General features: G+C 42.9%; 1 protein-coding gene across 6 annotated transcripts in view; it reads left to right on the top strand.

Annotated features, from left to right (window-relative positions):
• FAM228B (family with sequence similarity 228 member B) overlaps positions 1–15,897 on the top strand; it is a 45,795-nt gene that overhangs the window by 27,438 nt on the left and 2,460 nt on the right. For all 6 annotated transcript variants that reach the window (XM_061607540.1, XM_061607541.1, XM_061607542.1 and 3 more), the window contains 2 exons: positions 503–590; positions 883–1,027. In XM_061607540.1, the coding sequence (XP_061463524.1) occupies positions 503–590; positions 883–1,027 (233 nt within the window). The remainder of the gene's footprint in view (positions 1–502; positions 591–882; positions 1,028–15,897) is intronic.

Genomic DNA, 15,897 nt, shown 5'->3' with positions numbered 1-15,897 from the left:
AATTACAACTGCCAGTAGCAGCAATTACAGTTACACTGATGAGGAGGAGATTGTTTGGCTGGGAGGAAAGAGAAGAGTGGGAGGTGAAAATGGCCGTAGGATTTTCACAGTAAAAATTGATAGCTTGCCTAAGCCACCCACTGAAGGCCAAAGTGACATTTGAACTGGGGTCTGCCCAGCCTTTTCTTGTAAGAAAATACATTGGCCACAAATCAAAACTTCTGTTCTGGAACTGATGGGATTCTAGAGCGCAGAAATATGAGCTTCCCTGGAGCCTAGACCTCCTGATTCTCAGAGGTCCTTTTGGAGGGACTCCTTGATGTTTGGATCTGAGTCTACTGTTCTTTGCCGTGTACCATTATACGGTGAGTTCTATAAACAAGCTGGAAAAATACTGCACACTCTGTCACCTTTCTTAATGTTTGCTTGTGTATGTATTGTGATTGTTAAAACTTTAAAAATAATAAAAGAAGATATGTGAACTTGTCTGTGTTTCAAATAGGCTTCAGTTCCGCCTTTATATGACCCCTTGTTAAAGGAGATACAAGGAAGGTACCTTGAGGCCGGCATTATTCAGCAGTGTGACACAGGTAATGCTATGCTATCTCAGACTTGATAGCCCTTGCTCGCCTATTCTTTCCCCTTCTGCACCAAGCTTCTACAGGTTAGTCTGACTTGTCCTGAGGGATAGGATGGGGGAGCTGAAGGATGCAGATATGGTCACTTGGGATCATTTGGTCATTCCTCAAAGACTATGAAGTGATACAGTAGGGGGGTGGTATATATATGGAAGGGGTGGATTTGATCCTTGATGCTGCCTTACCTTCATCTCCAAGAGCAATCACTCAAGCTAATGGAAATTATGCTTCCAACTTTGTACAGGAAAAATATACTCCTCCAAAGAGATGAATGGACTTCATAAGGTTGAACTGCCGCTGCTTCCTCTGAGTCGGCAACTTATGAATCCAGTAGAGTGGCTGAAAATTCCAGCTGGGTACATGGAAAGTGAGATTCGTCAAAACAGCCGGTAAAGCTTGTTATATATATATTTTAAAGTTTCTCTTTATTTCATCTTTCTCACTCGAGAGGGATGTTAGACTCATTTTATGCACTTCATGGAGCATGTGAACCCAGGGGTTTTTCTATAAAAGCTTATTATGTGTGTGCTTCCCATTGAAAAAGGGGCTATTGGTAACACCTAATGTCTTTTTTATCTGAACACTTCAACTGATAAATGCTATCATAATATGAAAAGCATAATTGTAATAATCAGTACTAATTTGTCTGAAAACAGCATTAACCAGTCATTGGCTAGGAACTTCTGTTTGTTCCATAGTCATTATGTTCACTTTTTTAATATGGATGTAGAAACTGAGAAGGGGGCAGCCAAGAGTCCTTTCTGCCCTGGGCGGAGAACAGTAATAGAAAATGTGTTTGCAATATTGTTGGTTGCTGATTGGTTGAGGGTATGGTTGGTTCAGAGCTTGTGGTTTATTTTGGCATATTATTTTATTGCTACTTCTCTTAATTTGCTTTCTCAGAATTGGTTCTGATTTTTTTCTCATCATTTTAATAATCCTTTTTATAGAACACCCTTTTCACAATTCCTTGTCGTGGAATTTCGAACTTCTCCCATCTGTTCATTGCCCTCTGCCAGCCTTCCCAGTCCTTCTCCACTAAAGCCTTACCATTGTTAAACCCATTCTGAATCTTTGTCCTCCATTCAGAAGACATTTCTATTACAACTCTCACTCAGACCAAGCCCTTTGGTCACCTGTGCATCTAGAAGAGTACCCTTCTAGGGTGTATGAGCAGGGAGTTCTCCCCCTTTTGCTTTTAGGAGCTCTGTACCTTTAACAGTTGAATGGCAGGCTGAAATTCAGTAAGACATGACTCCCTATTGCTGCATTTCTGCATAAGACCAGCTGATAGTTGCATTGCTCCAGAACTCTGCAATACAAAGGCATACATCCATTCAACGTGTGACTGCTATCTTACTATATGTTTACTAAATGTATATTGTATAAAACAGGATCTTGGGTCAAGCAGGATTGGGTTACTCTAAAGAAGTTTCTTGCTTTGGAAAAGTAACATTTTCTGTTAGTCAGCTGAAAGAATTGCCCCTTGCTTTTCCCCAGAGGATTCTAGAGGGCATTGACCACAGTTAGGATGGCATCTCCTACAGTATCTGACAGGCAAAGCCCTAAAGCTCCCTTCTGGAGGAGGAGCTGCCCTGTGCTTCCCAGACTGGCTCTACCTGTGAGCTAGTAGGTTGTGCCTTGATCAGGCTCTTATCTCCTGTCCAAGCAGTTAAGTTTCCTCAAAGTTCCTTTTGATTTTGTCCTTCTTTGGGTTCCCCTCCCTTTCTATTTTCACACACACATAAGACTAGCAAGGGGGGGATTCACTAGCGGGGGGGGCAGCGAAGCAGCCTGGTTTCCTGCCAAATGCAGGGTAGTTGGTCCCAATGCCATTTGTGAAGGCCGCAATGGCAGTGATTGCAGTGGTGATGGTGTTAGTTCAAACCATCCTGCAATGCCAGCATGGCAAAAGCAGGAAGCCTCAGACTAATCTTCGTATCGCTCACATGTGGAGGAGAAGCCACAGCACATTGTGTCAGGTGGAGCAGTGAGGAATGAGCCACTCCGTATCACCAGCAAAGGATAGGCCATGGAATGTTAGCCCTAGCCTAGCGGTGCATTTGTGACTGCTCTTTGCATATGGAGCAGGCAGACACTGCACAGGGACTTTACTGGGAAGATCTTTGCCAGATGTCAGCCCCTCAGAGCCTGGACAAAAGTCTCCAAGATCAGAGGCGAGTGTTGTGGGCCTGACAAGATGACCTGGTGGGGTGCCATACTCAACCCCACTAGTATGTTTCACAGCCTAGCTGGGGAAGGGAAAAAATCTTGAATTGCATCTAAGAGCTGATTGCAGAGCAGGTTTGCCAGTCATGGTCAATGTGGGGGGCGGAACATCCCTGCAGCCCTTCCAGTTCCTGCTGTGGTTCCAGGAGGTGCGTGGGAGAAAGGGAAAGTGCAGTTTCCAGTTTCAGAGGAGATCTAGAGGAATGTGCAAGGATCCTGTTGCTTCTCTTCCAGTTTCTCAGAGGACCTTTCTTCCCTTCCTCAATCAAAGGGCAGATTCAGATCATATTGGGCATCTTCCATTGGATCCCCAGCCACTGCAGGAGACAGGGAGGAAGGGAAGCTTTCTGGAAAAGAGGTGGAAAGTCCCTCAACTCAAGCCAGGCCTTTTTCTCCAGAAATGTTTCATGTCTTAACAGCTAAGGCCTATGGAACCTTGCAGCTCCCATTAAAGCAGCCATCTGCTGATGACAAGGCGGAACCTTCGTTGAAAGGGATGAAGGTGGATTTTCCATATGGAGCTCCTTTACCTGTGGCAGTGCCTCTTCCAGAGATATTTCAGAAGGACTGGTCAAGGGAATGAATTACCTCAGCTAAGCATATGTCCATTTACTGGCTGGCTAATAGATTATACAGCCTTCTGGACAAATCTATGGAACAGTTGTACGTGTCCATTGTGGATACCCCAGTCGCAGCTTTGTAATCTTCAACAGTCTTTCCTGCTGGAGAGGAAGGCAGGTGTTAAGGGATACCTGTGATAAGAGGGTGGATATAGCTCTTCACTGGGGGGTTGAGGTGTCAGTGTCAAATTCAGTTTTCACTAGGGCAGTATGTCCTATGGTGAGATTGAAGAAAATATCACTGTTGGTGGCCTTTTTGGTGGATTTGGCCTTTGACGCCTTCCAACAGCAGAAGAGTATTAACTGGTTGGAGTTGGAGGCAGTTCAGTTTGTACCTCTGGCCTTCCAAGTTGAAATAGTTCATTCCCATGTGTTCATTTGGATGGACAATATGTCACTGGAAAGCCTATGTCAACAAATGGGGGCAAGTGGTTGGTCTCTCTTGACAAGCCAAAGTGATTCTGCCTGGGCAGAGGCCGCTCTTCGCTCCATAAAGGCAGAGCATCTGGTGGGTGTCTTGAACCAGATGGCAGATTGGTTGAGCTGGATGTTGATGACAGAAGTCAAGTGTGAGTTACATCTGCAAGTTTTCCAGATGGTGATGGACACGTTTCGTGGATCCAGTCATAGTTCTGTTTGCCATGCCAGAAAATGTAAAGGTGGAAAATTTCTTGTTCAGGTTCCTTTGCCTGATGGCTCCTAGGCATAGATGCTCTAGCAGAAAGGTCGCAAAGTAGGTTGTAGTATACCTTTCCACCACTTCCTTTCTTGGTGAAAGTTCTGCGCAAGGTTCAGGGGGCAGTGGTGGAAGTAGATGCAATAGCCCCCTCTTGGTCCAGGAGGCCTTGGTCTGTGGGGCTGGTGTCATTGTTGGACAGGAAGTGGAGGTTGGCTCTTCTGAGGCAGGGTCTAATGGTCCATCTGAGGCCTCAAATGTTGCAGCTGATAACCTGGAGGTAGAAAGGGGCTGGTTGATGCAGTTGGGTTATTCGAAGAGCAGTTTACATAATCTTTGACTTCTAGGAAGAAGTCCACAGATGGGGTGTACTCATTCACTTGGAGAGCTTTCCCTTCTTTGTTCTGGTAGGACTCCTACCCCAGATGAGAGTATGGAGGTGCTGGGATTTCTCCAGGTGAGGCTGGAGAAAGGTCTTTGCACAAATACCTTGAAGAGACAGCTGGCTGCATTAGGCAGCATTTTGGATTGTCTGAGTTCCATCTCTTCTCCACATCTACTTGCACAGGGTTGCTTTGTTGACTCCCTTGATGGTTCATAGGTTTCCAACCTGAAATCTTAATTGGGTAGTGATTGCCCTTATAGGGGCATTGTTTGAACCTATGGCTACGTGTTCCATCAGATTGCTTAATCTTAATACTGTGTTCTTGGGTTGTGATCATGTTGGCCAAGAGTGTTTTGGTGTCGGGGGCCCTCTCAGCTGATCCCCAGCTAATGTATTTTACAACTGGATAAGATGGTCTTGAGACCTCAGCTGTATTTATTCTGAAAGTCAGTTCCTTATTTCCTAATATTCATATATTATTCAATATATGAATAATATTGGGGAAGCCTGGAACCCCAGAATATGCTTGATGGTGAGATCTCAGAATAAAAGGATATTGGATGAAATACCAGCTTGGCGAAAGGTCATGAAAGGTAATTAATTTGGGATGATGAAATAGGATAGCTGAAGCCATGAAGAACAGCTGATAGGAACAGTAGACAGCTGGAGAATGTGTAAGAGTGATAAAGAATAGTGGTAAACATTTTTATGAAGAATAACATGCAGAAATAGCCAAAATACATTAGGTCATTAGGACACATGCCAGATTGAGAAAAACAAGTATAAGTATAAGCTTTATGTGCTAGGTGGCCAGAATAAGGTGGGAACACCCAAAAGGAATGTCTGAGGTGGAGTAGGCGTAGCAAGGCCTATATAAATGGTCAGTGATGGCAGCAGACACTTCACATCCAGGAAAAAGGGACTACATTACATCTACGACATGCCCCTGGCTTGGTAAGGTTCCTTATCTGTTTTCCAGACTGATTACCTGGGTAAAAGGTGAATGCTGGCTGGATGGAAATGGTAGATTTTGTTTATCAGGTTAAAACATTTGATGTATGAATGTTATGTGTGAGCCTGGAATGGAGCTCATTAGATCTGGATTCATTGTAAGGTGTAAATAAAGCATAGGGTGCCATCCCATGTATCTATTGTATACTGAGTGCATCACAATAGGTGTTCATATATAAATAGGTCGGTTAGGCACACCTATGTATATAAAATAATAATCCAATTGGTGAAGGGTAACAGATATGGTGGAAAATGCTGTATGTTAATAGAAAGTTTAAGTGTAACACAAGAGTTCTTGAATTATGTGTGGAATGAGAGAAGGAATGCTGGCTGAAGGAGGGGAAAATGGAGAGAGCTGGAGGATTTGAGCATGTCTGGAAATTCTAGTAAGAAGGAAGTTATCTAAAAATGTGAAAAGGTTTCTAAGAAATAATTAGGAGGATATCTTCTGTCCTATTGGTAGAGGTTGGAAAGAGACAAACAGGAAGTCTGTTTTCCAAATTGGTCTTGTTTTTGAGATATGCACCAAGTGCTCTACAGATGTCTAGAGAGACATGCGTGTTCAGAAGGGTGTTTAGGATTGGGGCAAAAGGTGAGCAGGATTAATTCCTGTTGTCTATTAAAAGCCCAAGTCACTTTTGGTACAGACGTTGGATCTGTGCGGAGGACTCCTCTATCCTTGTGAAATATGCATAGATTATTGGCTATGGATAGAGCTTGCAGTTCAGAGACTCTTCTTGCTGACATAATCGCCACTAAGAAAAGGACCTTGTACGATAAAGTGTTTTAATGAAATTTCCTTCAAGGGCTCAAAAGGAGGTCACTGTAGCACCATGTGTAGATTCCAAATTGGGAATCTGTGTTGCACCAGAGGACTAGTAAGCACTGCTCCTCTTAGAAATTGCTTTAGATGAGGATGGATGTTGACAAGGATGCCAATAGTACTGATGTCAGTGGTGATGCCTGCCGTCTCAGTGTGTTCAGTTTTAGTCTCATATGAAATCTATTCTATGGGGGACCTGCTTGTGAGGCTTGCTTCTTTTTCTTCACACATCAGGATACAAACTTTCCCCATCTGTACTGGCAAATATGTATTATGGATAGTTTTCCTGAGACTAACATTGTTGCCACCACATCTGGTGCCAACTTCACCTTCAACAGACTTTGCTGTTCAACTTCCAGGTGGTTAGTTTTAACCATTCGAGTTCTGGATGGATTACTGGTCCTTGTGTTAGGATAGTCTTGATTACTGATGGAATCCAAGGTGATCAACGGATATTATTTATGCTGTGTGGTCCTCTGTTTTGTTGGACCTTTGGGCATCCCCAGGCTGGTCTGTAGGGTCTATCATCCTGAGTTCTGGTTCCAAATCTTGGGGAACGAAGGGACTGGTATGGATGAAAATGCCTTTGTGTAAGTTTGTCCTTCTTTTGGCTTGTATTTGGCACTGCTTTTTTCTTATCCTTGGTCTTAACCAATACCTTTTCCAAAGCTTGGTCCCCTAAGACTTTGTATGGCTTTGTAGTGAGGATCAGATGGGAGCTTGGGTCCACCTCCCAATGCTGCAGTCACAGTATTCTTCTCCACATTATTTCTGCAGCTGTGGTGCTGGAGGCAAACTGTGGTGCATCTATAGATGCATCTGCCATAAAGGCTGTTGCTCTTGCAATCTTGAGGCAGGTCTTCCTCAGTCAGTCCAGATCTTGATTGGGATCTGCTAAAATGTCATCTGTCTATAGTTTGGCTGCTCTCACAAAAACCAGTGCTGTGCAAGGTGCTCCTAAGGCCAACGCTGCTGCTTTGTGTACGTTCCTTCATGTGAAGTCTAGTTTCCATCCTGTCAAATCTTTCAGTTGACAGTCCTCTTCTTTGGATAGGTAAGTTTTTGACAACAGAGCTGAAATGGGTTCGTCCATGTCTGGCATCTTCAGCTGCTTCATTATTTCTTGTTCTACCATATCATATTTGCTGGCATAAGGCAATTATTTCTTTGATTGCAGTGGTGCTTGTCAAGCTTCCCTTATTAGTTTATTTAACCAATTTGGCACCTTCACAACCTTTTCAATATTCTTGTGTCCTGGTAAGACTTGCCACCCTTAATGGTGTGGATTCAGGCTCAGTTCCTTTAAACTCTAGTGTAGCCCTGGTCTTCATGAGGAATTGTAAGAAAGGTGCATCCTGGAACAGTCATGTGGATACCTGTTCTTCTACATCAGAGTCCTCACTCCATCCAGCCTCTTCTGTATCTGGGATGCTGCACCTTTCATATTCCTCCATTGTGTTATCTGCAAGTGGATATACAAGTCCTGAATATGTTGAAATAGCTCTCACTCGATCCCTAGGGGTGTTATGAAAAACTGGGAGACACTGTGACTGATTCAGATTATGTGGTGGCACTGTCAATAGCTGCACATCGTTGGACACTGCCCATTTATCATGATTAATGTTGAGCACTGACATGTTACTTGATAATAATTCTGCTGATATGTGTGCCATTAAGGCCTCTTGAAGCTGCCTGATCAGTGTTGAAGGTAATAACCAATTTTCTGCTGCTGCTGATTTGTATCCCATTTCTGGTCAGCTGTTGCAGAAGGCACAGATGTGCTTTCATGCATCATAGAATTACAATATTGAACTGGCTGTGGTATGCTTGTTTGGCCAGAAGCTGGTGCCTGAGCCCCTATATTGATATATTGATTACAAGCTGATTTTGCCTCTCTTGGCCACAAGGGGAAACAGCTATGATAATATTGGGTCCAAGGTGCTGTAGCTTGAGTTGGCTACAGGTGGCAACGGACTTCATTGCTTTATATGCTACAGGATTCTCTTGATTAAAACCACTCGGTTTGCTGCTTAATGGGGAGCATGAAGTTAAAGGTGTTTGCAGATCTGAAGTCCTATGGAGCTCTTCTGTCTCAGATATGTCTTCCTCATTTAAAGCTTGCAGTCTTGTCTGCCTGATCTCTGCAGCTATTATATTATCCTCAACAGTTTCTGCTACTGCAGACAGGGCTTTGGATCAGATTCTCCCTTTTGCCCATGTTTGATGCCACTGCCATGACTGCATTGGGGCTATAGTGTGTTTCCAAGCCAGCCACCGTTACTGCTAATATAGAATCACTAGCTCCATGCTCTCCTGCTGCTGGTGGTCTTTTAAATATTGCAACATGGCAGGTGCTACTTTTTGCGGCATGGCTGGGGCCCTCACCCTGCTTAGAGACTTCTCTTCTGCTGCTGCTTTCCTTCCTTCCATTGCCGGAGTTTTAGAACTCAAGGCAACAAAGAGTGGCTGTAGAAGGATCGCTAAGGATCAGTTCGACTGTGACTACTCAGACCAGAGTTCTAACACTGCTGTTCAGTTTATTTGTCTCCATGATTACTTCATTCAAGTTAACTCTTTTAAATCAGTGCATAAATTAATTCCTGTGCACAAATTAATTACTGGCAATCACTTAATACCCTTGCTTAGTTATAAATAGAATTAAATGCTGGTAATCATGTAATACATTGATTAGTTGGAAATCAGAATGCATTTCATTAGATGGGGAAAATCACAGTATAATTAATCAGTGGGAGTACAGGCAGGCAAGCATGAACATTAATTAATTAGGGAGATTGAAAGTCTGGGGCAGCATAGTAGATGTAGATCGTGCTGCTGTAAACCCCAGCAGAGATTGAAGTTAGTAAGAGAAAAAACAGCTGTAAAACCACTCAGTGCAGCCCCTTGAAGCCCTGCATGCACTTTACCTCAAGGCTCCTGCTGGGAGGAAGGGCAGGATATAAATCAAATAATAAATAAATAAATAAATATTGTATGATGTTATGCACAGTCCAAACATTCCCACACTTTTTAAAATGAACTCTCTCACAACCTTCCAAGGACTGAAAGGGCCAGAAGAGCTTTAGCAAAATAAAATAAAATAAAACAACCTGTTCAAGCAAAGCAGAAAAATTAACTGATGCTCCAAGGTGAGGAGTTCCTAGAAGTACCTGGAGCTCTGACATTTTTCTGCCTCTTCAAGCTATCCACTTGGTGGTGTCTTAGTGCCACTTGAGAACACATTTCTGACCCAGTTGTCCCACGTGGAACAGACCAAAGTTTCCACTCTGGAGCTTGCCACTTCCCAGTCAGCTAAGGGAGAGCGTCAGCAGCTGTTTTGATTCCACTACACAGCACATGTGTGTGTGTGTATGAGAGAGATTTCAGCAGTGCTATCAAGTGCAGAACATGATGACAGACCAGTGGGTGCTGAATTCAATCAAGTACAGGTACAAGATAGAACTCCAATCATCGCCCCATCACGATTCTTCCCATTTCATGTCCAACAAACAGCAGAATAGTGTTGGATGCCATCAGACACATGCAGAACACAGATGCCATGGACCAATCCCACCAGGAGGCTGTTTGCAGTATTTATTCCATCTTCCCTCATCTTGGAGTGCTGCAGGAGGATGGCTACTGCCAGGCTGTGTTAGACCTCAAATGTCTCAACAAATCAGTCATTTACAGACAATTTAGGATGGAGATTCTGGCTTCCATAAAGGAAGCACTGCATATTTCAAATTTTCTGTCATGGATAGACCTCAGAGAGGCTTACCTGCATATGCCAATTCATCCCAACCATTGAAGATTGTTAAGATTCACCTACAGGGATCAACACTTCCAATATCAGGCCTTGCCATTTGGTCTCACTTCAGTGCCTATTGCCTTCATGAAAATCAGGGCTACCCAGATTGCCTATCTTCAACATCAGGGCATGTTTATCAGATCATCCAGGATTCAGTCCAAATCACATATTTGGATTTGATCCAAATCACCTATTTCTGCTTCACAGGACATCCAGTTGACTCTACCATGTCGGAAAGATAACAGATTTCTCATGAATACAGAGAAGAGCCATCTGTCCCCAACTCAGTGGCTGTTGCATTTGGGGGCCCTGTTGATCACCAGAGAGGATTGTCAAGTTCAAAGCAAAAGGTTCCATTGCTGTCAGTGCAGATGACAGATGTGATGTACCCTGCAAAAGTCCTTGGTCTTCTGGTGTCCACAATTCAGATTGCACTGTGGGCTTGGCACTGCAGTGGGTGCTTCTTCCTTACCAATGGGTGATTGCAACCAGTCACCCCTAGACCTAACCAGTCTCAATGCAAGTTGGATCTTCCATGAGGTGGTGGATGCAACAGTTAAACCTTTGGAAGAGAATGCCTTTCAGGGACCTTATGAGAACTACATTTTAGTAGGATGTAAGCCTCCAAGACTTGGGCCATGCTATAATGGGCAGCTCATACAAAAACTGGTTAGAGGAGGAAGCGACTCACTGCATCAGTTGGATAGGCTGAGGGCGGCTTCTCCGGATCTGCAGTACTTTGCTCAGCTCTTTCATCTGAGACAATACAACAATGAAAACACATGTGAGTATGCCGGGGGGGGGGCATGGTCTGAAAGTCTGCAGAAGGAGGTGTCATTGTTTTTAATTGCCAGAGCAAAAGCTTCCAACGCTGTATTTTGCTGTCCCTTCAACCTGCCCCACCATTTCATTCACATTATTTTCCATTAAATCTTCTTTGATTTCTGACTTTAGATCTTTTTTCCAAATAAGCTACCTGAATTGTAATCTCAGAGAGGAGCTCCTGTCTGTCTCTAGAGGGCTTCAGAATGTTAGAAGCCATGCTTGACTCACTGTCAGGACAGCTGTCAAAGTAGCTCTGTTCTTTTGCTTCAGAATAAGAATCCAGCTGCCTTTCTTTAATCCTGTGTGTGCCCCTTGCATAACCAGGCCTGTAGCCGGCGGGGGGAGAGGGAATGGGGGCACCCCCTCTTAGAGCTGTACTTTGCCCCTCTAGGATTTTTTTGTGGGAAATTGTCTTTTTGTGACATGGTAGACAATGACAACCTCCATTTAAAGAATAATAGCTTGTTTTAAGAACAGGAACAATTTCAGATTGTTAACAGGAACAATTTTCCCACTGGAACATTCAATGAATAAGGCAGGGTGAGTGCACAATAAAAGCCGCATCTGGAAGAGCCCACAAAAGTCTGCTCACTCAAGACTTTCCCTGTCTGAGGGTGGATTTTTCATGATCATAATCATTCATTAATTACTTTAGTGATCTTGAAAAAAAAACAACAGTGTGTATAGAGTTAAATATTAGAACTTTGCATTATGGGCTAGAGTTAGACTCCACCCCTTGGACTTTGCTTTGCTTTTCAGTTTCAGTTTCAGTTGTGCTATCTAGCCAGCTAGCAATAAAGAAACATGTTTGTTTACCTGCAGTAAGAAGTAAGAGTTTGTTTACTTTGCAGCTATGAGTAGAGCAGGATTGGGTGCTTTATTTATTTTATTTATTAAATTTATATACCGCCCGACTAGCAATAGCTCTCTGGGCGGTGCTTGTTGCTAAAGGGTGAAATAAAGAGATAGCTTTAAGTGATCTGAAAAAATGGCTACCCATTACTCTTTTAAAGCACTAACTATACTCATAATCATAGGGGCTATTTTGTTTTTCTTCTTTTTCTTGATTACTTGATGGCAAAGGATGAAAACAGAGCCAGAGGAATAGAAATATTGCTGTGTACACTGCACTTAGATAGCTGGCTGGCTGGACACCTAGGCTGTACTCAAGCCTAATTTCTGATTTTCCCAATATGTGCAGCTCAGCATGAGGCCATTTTAGGGTTTCTTGACAGAAATATCAACCCAGCAACCAGTTAAAAAAACCCAATTGCTTTCCATAATTAGTTTCCAATTGTTTAGTTCAGCAGCCACTTAAAAAGTTGTCCAACGTGAAAGACAATCTAAAGGCCAGGAACAAGACTAGAAGGAGGGACTCTCAAGGATGAGTTAATAAACACACCCTAATGTATTTATTTTCTCTCTGTCCTTCCCTAAATCTGGAGTATGGACAAGTTTGTTTTTCAGGTGGAATCTAAAACTGAGATACTTAATGCAGCATCAAAGCCAATCTCAGGAGTTCATTGTCTTTACTAAAGTAGTTCAGCTCATGAAGAATTAGATTCTCCGTCCTTGTGAGTTTCAACCTATCACTTGCCAACAGTCCAGCTTTCAGGAAATGTAGCCCAAATCTCTTGTGTTGGCACAATCTTCATAGCCAGTCATTCACCTGGAGTATTTTTCTTTCCCTTTCTATTCCTCTTCTAAGTACCAGAAGGATGGATGAGAAACCTACCTGGGCCCCGAAGTCCTTGAATTTATTTCCCAGAGCTTCAAAGTCTGATGTGATTTCTTTGTAGCTCCTGTTGGCAGTATCATTTGTTCCCACATGGATGAGAAGAAAGGGATACATATCAGAGGGCTTTGAGTGATGGCAACCCTTCAGTTACAACTCTAATCCCTCCTCCAGGGAGACAGCATACCTGGCAAGCCCACGGATCTTCTCAGCATATTTCGGTTTCAGGCTTTTGCAGCTTTCTCTACTACTGTCCCTATTTATGAGGGTTACCAAGCCACCGCATCAGGGACAAGGAACCTTTTTGGCTCCACAGGCCACATTCTTAGCAGGATTGGCCTCATGGGCTAAATTCCCATAAAATTTGAAAGCCTGTAAAATGCAAGCTTCTTTTAAGTGTTTTTCAAAGGTGGAGGGGGGGACAAATAGAGAAAAACTTTCCTTGGCTGGGTGTGCCTGTTCCCTAAGCATACCGTAATTTAACCTCTGTTCATCAGCTAATGAGAGGGGGTTAAATTCTGCTCAGAGAACAGCCAATGCAGAATTGAACCCTGCCCTCCCATTGATCAGCTGACATCACAAGTGAAGCCAGTGGGCATGGTTTGGGAAAAATGGCCTCTTAGGCCAAACTGGACCCCCCAGTGAGCCAAGATTGGCCTGTGGGCCAGAGGTTCCTCACCCTCATGCTATATGGTCATCATACAATACATTCACTAAACATTATTAAAAAGAACAGTATGCTTCCACTGAGACCACTTTGCGACAAGTGTGACCTTGAATTTAGGCAGCTGTTGAGTTTCTCATGCAGGTTGTAGTTAGCATTAGTACCTTAATTACGCAAGGGAGAAGCCACTATTATTTTTACCTAAAGGGTATTTCTCCTTGGGTAAATGAAGGTCATCAAAGCAATACCCTAGGTTTTCTGGCTGGCAATTTCCCCCCCTGGTTTTCATAGTTCTGTTCCGGAGGTTATTATACATTTAAAATAGAAGGAATAGATTGTTGGTTTTGTGTTCTCTTTTGTGTTTTGTAAGTCGTCTTTCCTAGCCTGGCCATGAAGCAAACTGAAGTACAGGAGGAGGAAAAGCTACCCACTTCCTCTGAATCTCAACATTTACAGCATTCAACCACTAGGGGGAACCAAATCCCACTTGATCAGGAGGAGGAATACTCCTTAGATAAAAACAATGGTTTCTTCTCCAGCCAGGTCAGAAGTTTGCCTCCACACACCAAAACGATGAAGGGCAGAGGAGGTAGGCCGGTCTGATTTCTGTTCAGCCCATTTTCTCCTTGCAGAGCTCAACATCTGATAGGAACAACATTGTCTGTCATGGCAGAACAACTCATATGAGTGTCCAATTTGACACTGTTCAGAGTGTGTCCTTTTCAGGAATACTTTCCATCAAACAAATAGTTCAGGCATCAGCATTTCTTGTCGCAATTGCCTCAGAGAGGGGCCCTTTTTTCTAGCCCCAAACTATGTATTTTTCACAAAGATTAGATAATTTTTAGTTATTCCTTCTTTCTTTTGTTTGTGCCATGTCCATCCTCAGCAAGGGAATTTGCATAGACCTAAGTGCTCTTTTCATGTCCATAGGTTCTGCTGGACAGAACTGCAGATTCAAGAACACCAGTAGATTTATTTCAGTTTGGGAGAAATCTATGGGAAGAAAGGTGTCCATAAAAACTCTTTTCACAAGCCTTAGATTTGACAGAGCTCTGGGCATGCTATCACAAATGGGATCGTGATACATTTCCTGCAAAGTGATTCTGCACTCCATTTTGAGGAAGACTTGTAGACCTTGTGATGTGGATTGCATTCATTGTGAGGGGATGGCTGTCTTTCATGGCATATTTGTGAACTTTCCAGTATTTCTGTTGGATAGTGCTCGGCAAATACTTCTTGTCTGATATGGGAAAACGTATCTTATATCTCAGATTAGATGTCTGCCATCTGATCCTAGGTTGCACCAGTTCCATCTGCAGATACAGGGTCACATATTGAAATGCTTTTGTGTAACATTCCCTCTCTTAGATATTCAGACATTAGTAGAGGGAAGGTTGGGCAGCAACGGTCTTCCTTTAATTTCATTTTTATTTTTTTTGTTCTTATGTGTTGCTGCTTTTAGTCTGGTGATTATGTTAGTACTAATGGATTATTGTAACAATGTAAGTTATTTTGAACAATTGCTTTTGGGGGGAGAAAAGCGGGTTTTTAAAAATATAAATACTAAAAAGGGGGAATGTTACATAGAGAAGCATTCATTCTGTGTATTATGGGAGTGCTTTCATGTATCTTTTGAGTAGTGCTAGGAGATTCAGGCTCCAGCAAAATGACATTTTGTTAGGCTATTCTTAAATTTCAGTATAGTAGACTTAGTAGTTCATCTGGGAAATAAACGGTGCAAGAAACTGGCTTACTTAAACATTGTATTCTTCCATTTTGTATAGAAACTTATATAATGTTGGACAATGTTGGACAATGTTGGACTGGTTTTATAGTTAAAATAAAGGCCAGAAAGGGCCTTTAAGGAGTGGGCTTTGCTTGTTTGTTTGTATGGTAATAGTTGTGGGTTTCTGAAAATGATCTTTCCCCAAAGTTAGGGCTGCTGAGACCCACAGTTTGAGATCTTGGAGAAGGAACAGGAAAGGCTTCACTGATACTATGGCTTGGAAGCCCCCTCCCCCCCCCATGTGGGTGTATTTAATGTCCTGAGACTTTGCTACAGTTTGCCAATCTCACAGTATTGGAAAGGGATTATATAAGTAAAACTGAAACCACTTTTTATGATAGAGCTTGAATTTACTTAGTCAGGAAAACTGCCTGTTTACCAGGATAAAGTATGTCCCTGCTGTCTTGGGGGCACCACACACGCTACTCGTGTTCTGAGGCTGTCCCATTCTGTGGGAAGGTATGGTTAAAGAGACAAGGCTAGACCTTACATGATGCTGAAGATACTCCTCTTGCTCCCCTTTAGAGTGAGGGCTAGACTTGTAAAAGTGGCAAGGTAATTTCCTCTTTCCATAAGTTTGTACCCATTACACCCTTACGTACTATATAAATGTCAGTGCCAAGTGAGGCTTTCCATTGTCGAAGGAGCTTTATTACCAACATAGTGACTCTTGTTCTGGAAGGGTGCTGTCTTGCAA

The sequence above is a fragment of the Rhineura floridana genome, chromosome 2, assembly GCF_030035675.1.
Source record: "Rhineura floridana isolate rRhiFlo1 chromosome 2, rRhiFlo1.hap2, whole genome shotgun sequence".
Taxonomy (NCBI): Eukaryota; Metazoa; Chordata; class Lepidosauria; order Squamata; family Rhineuridae; genus Rhineura; species Rhineura floridana.
The sequence above is the reverse complement of the archived record's forward strand: the minus strand, read 5'-3'. Positions and strand labels throughout refer to the sequence as shown.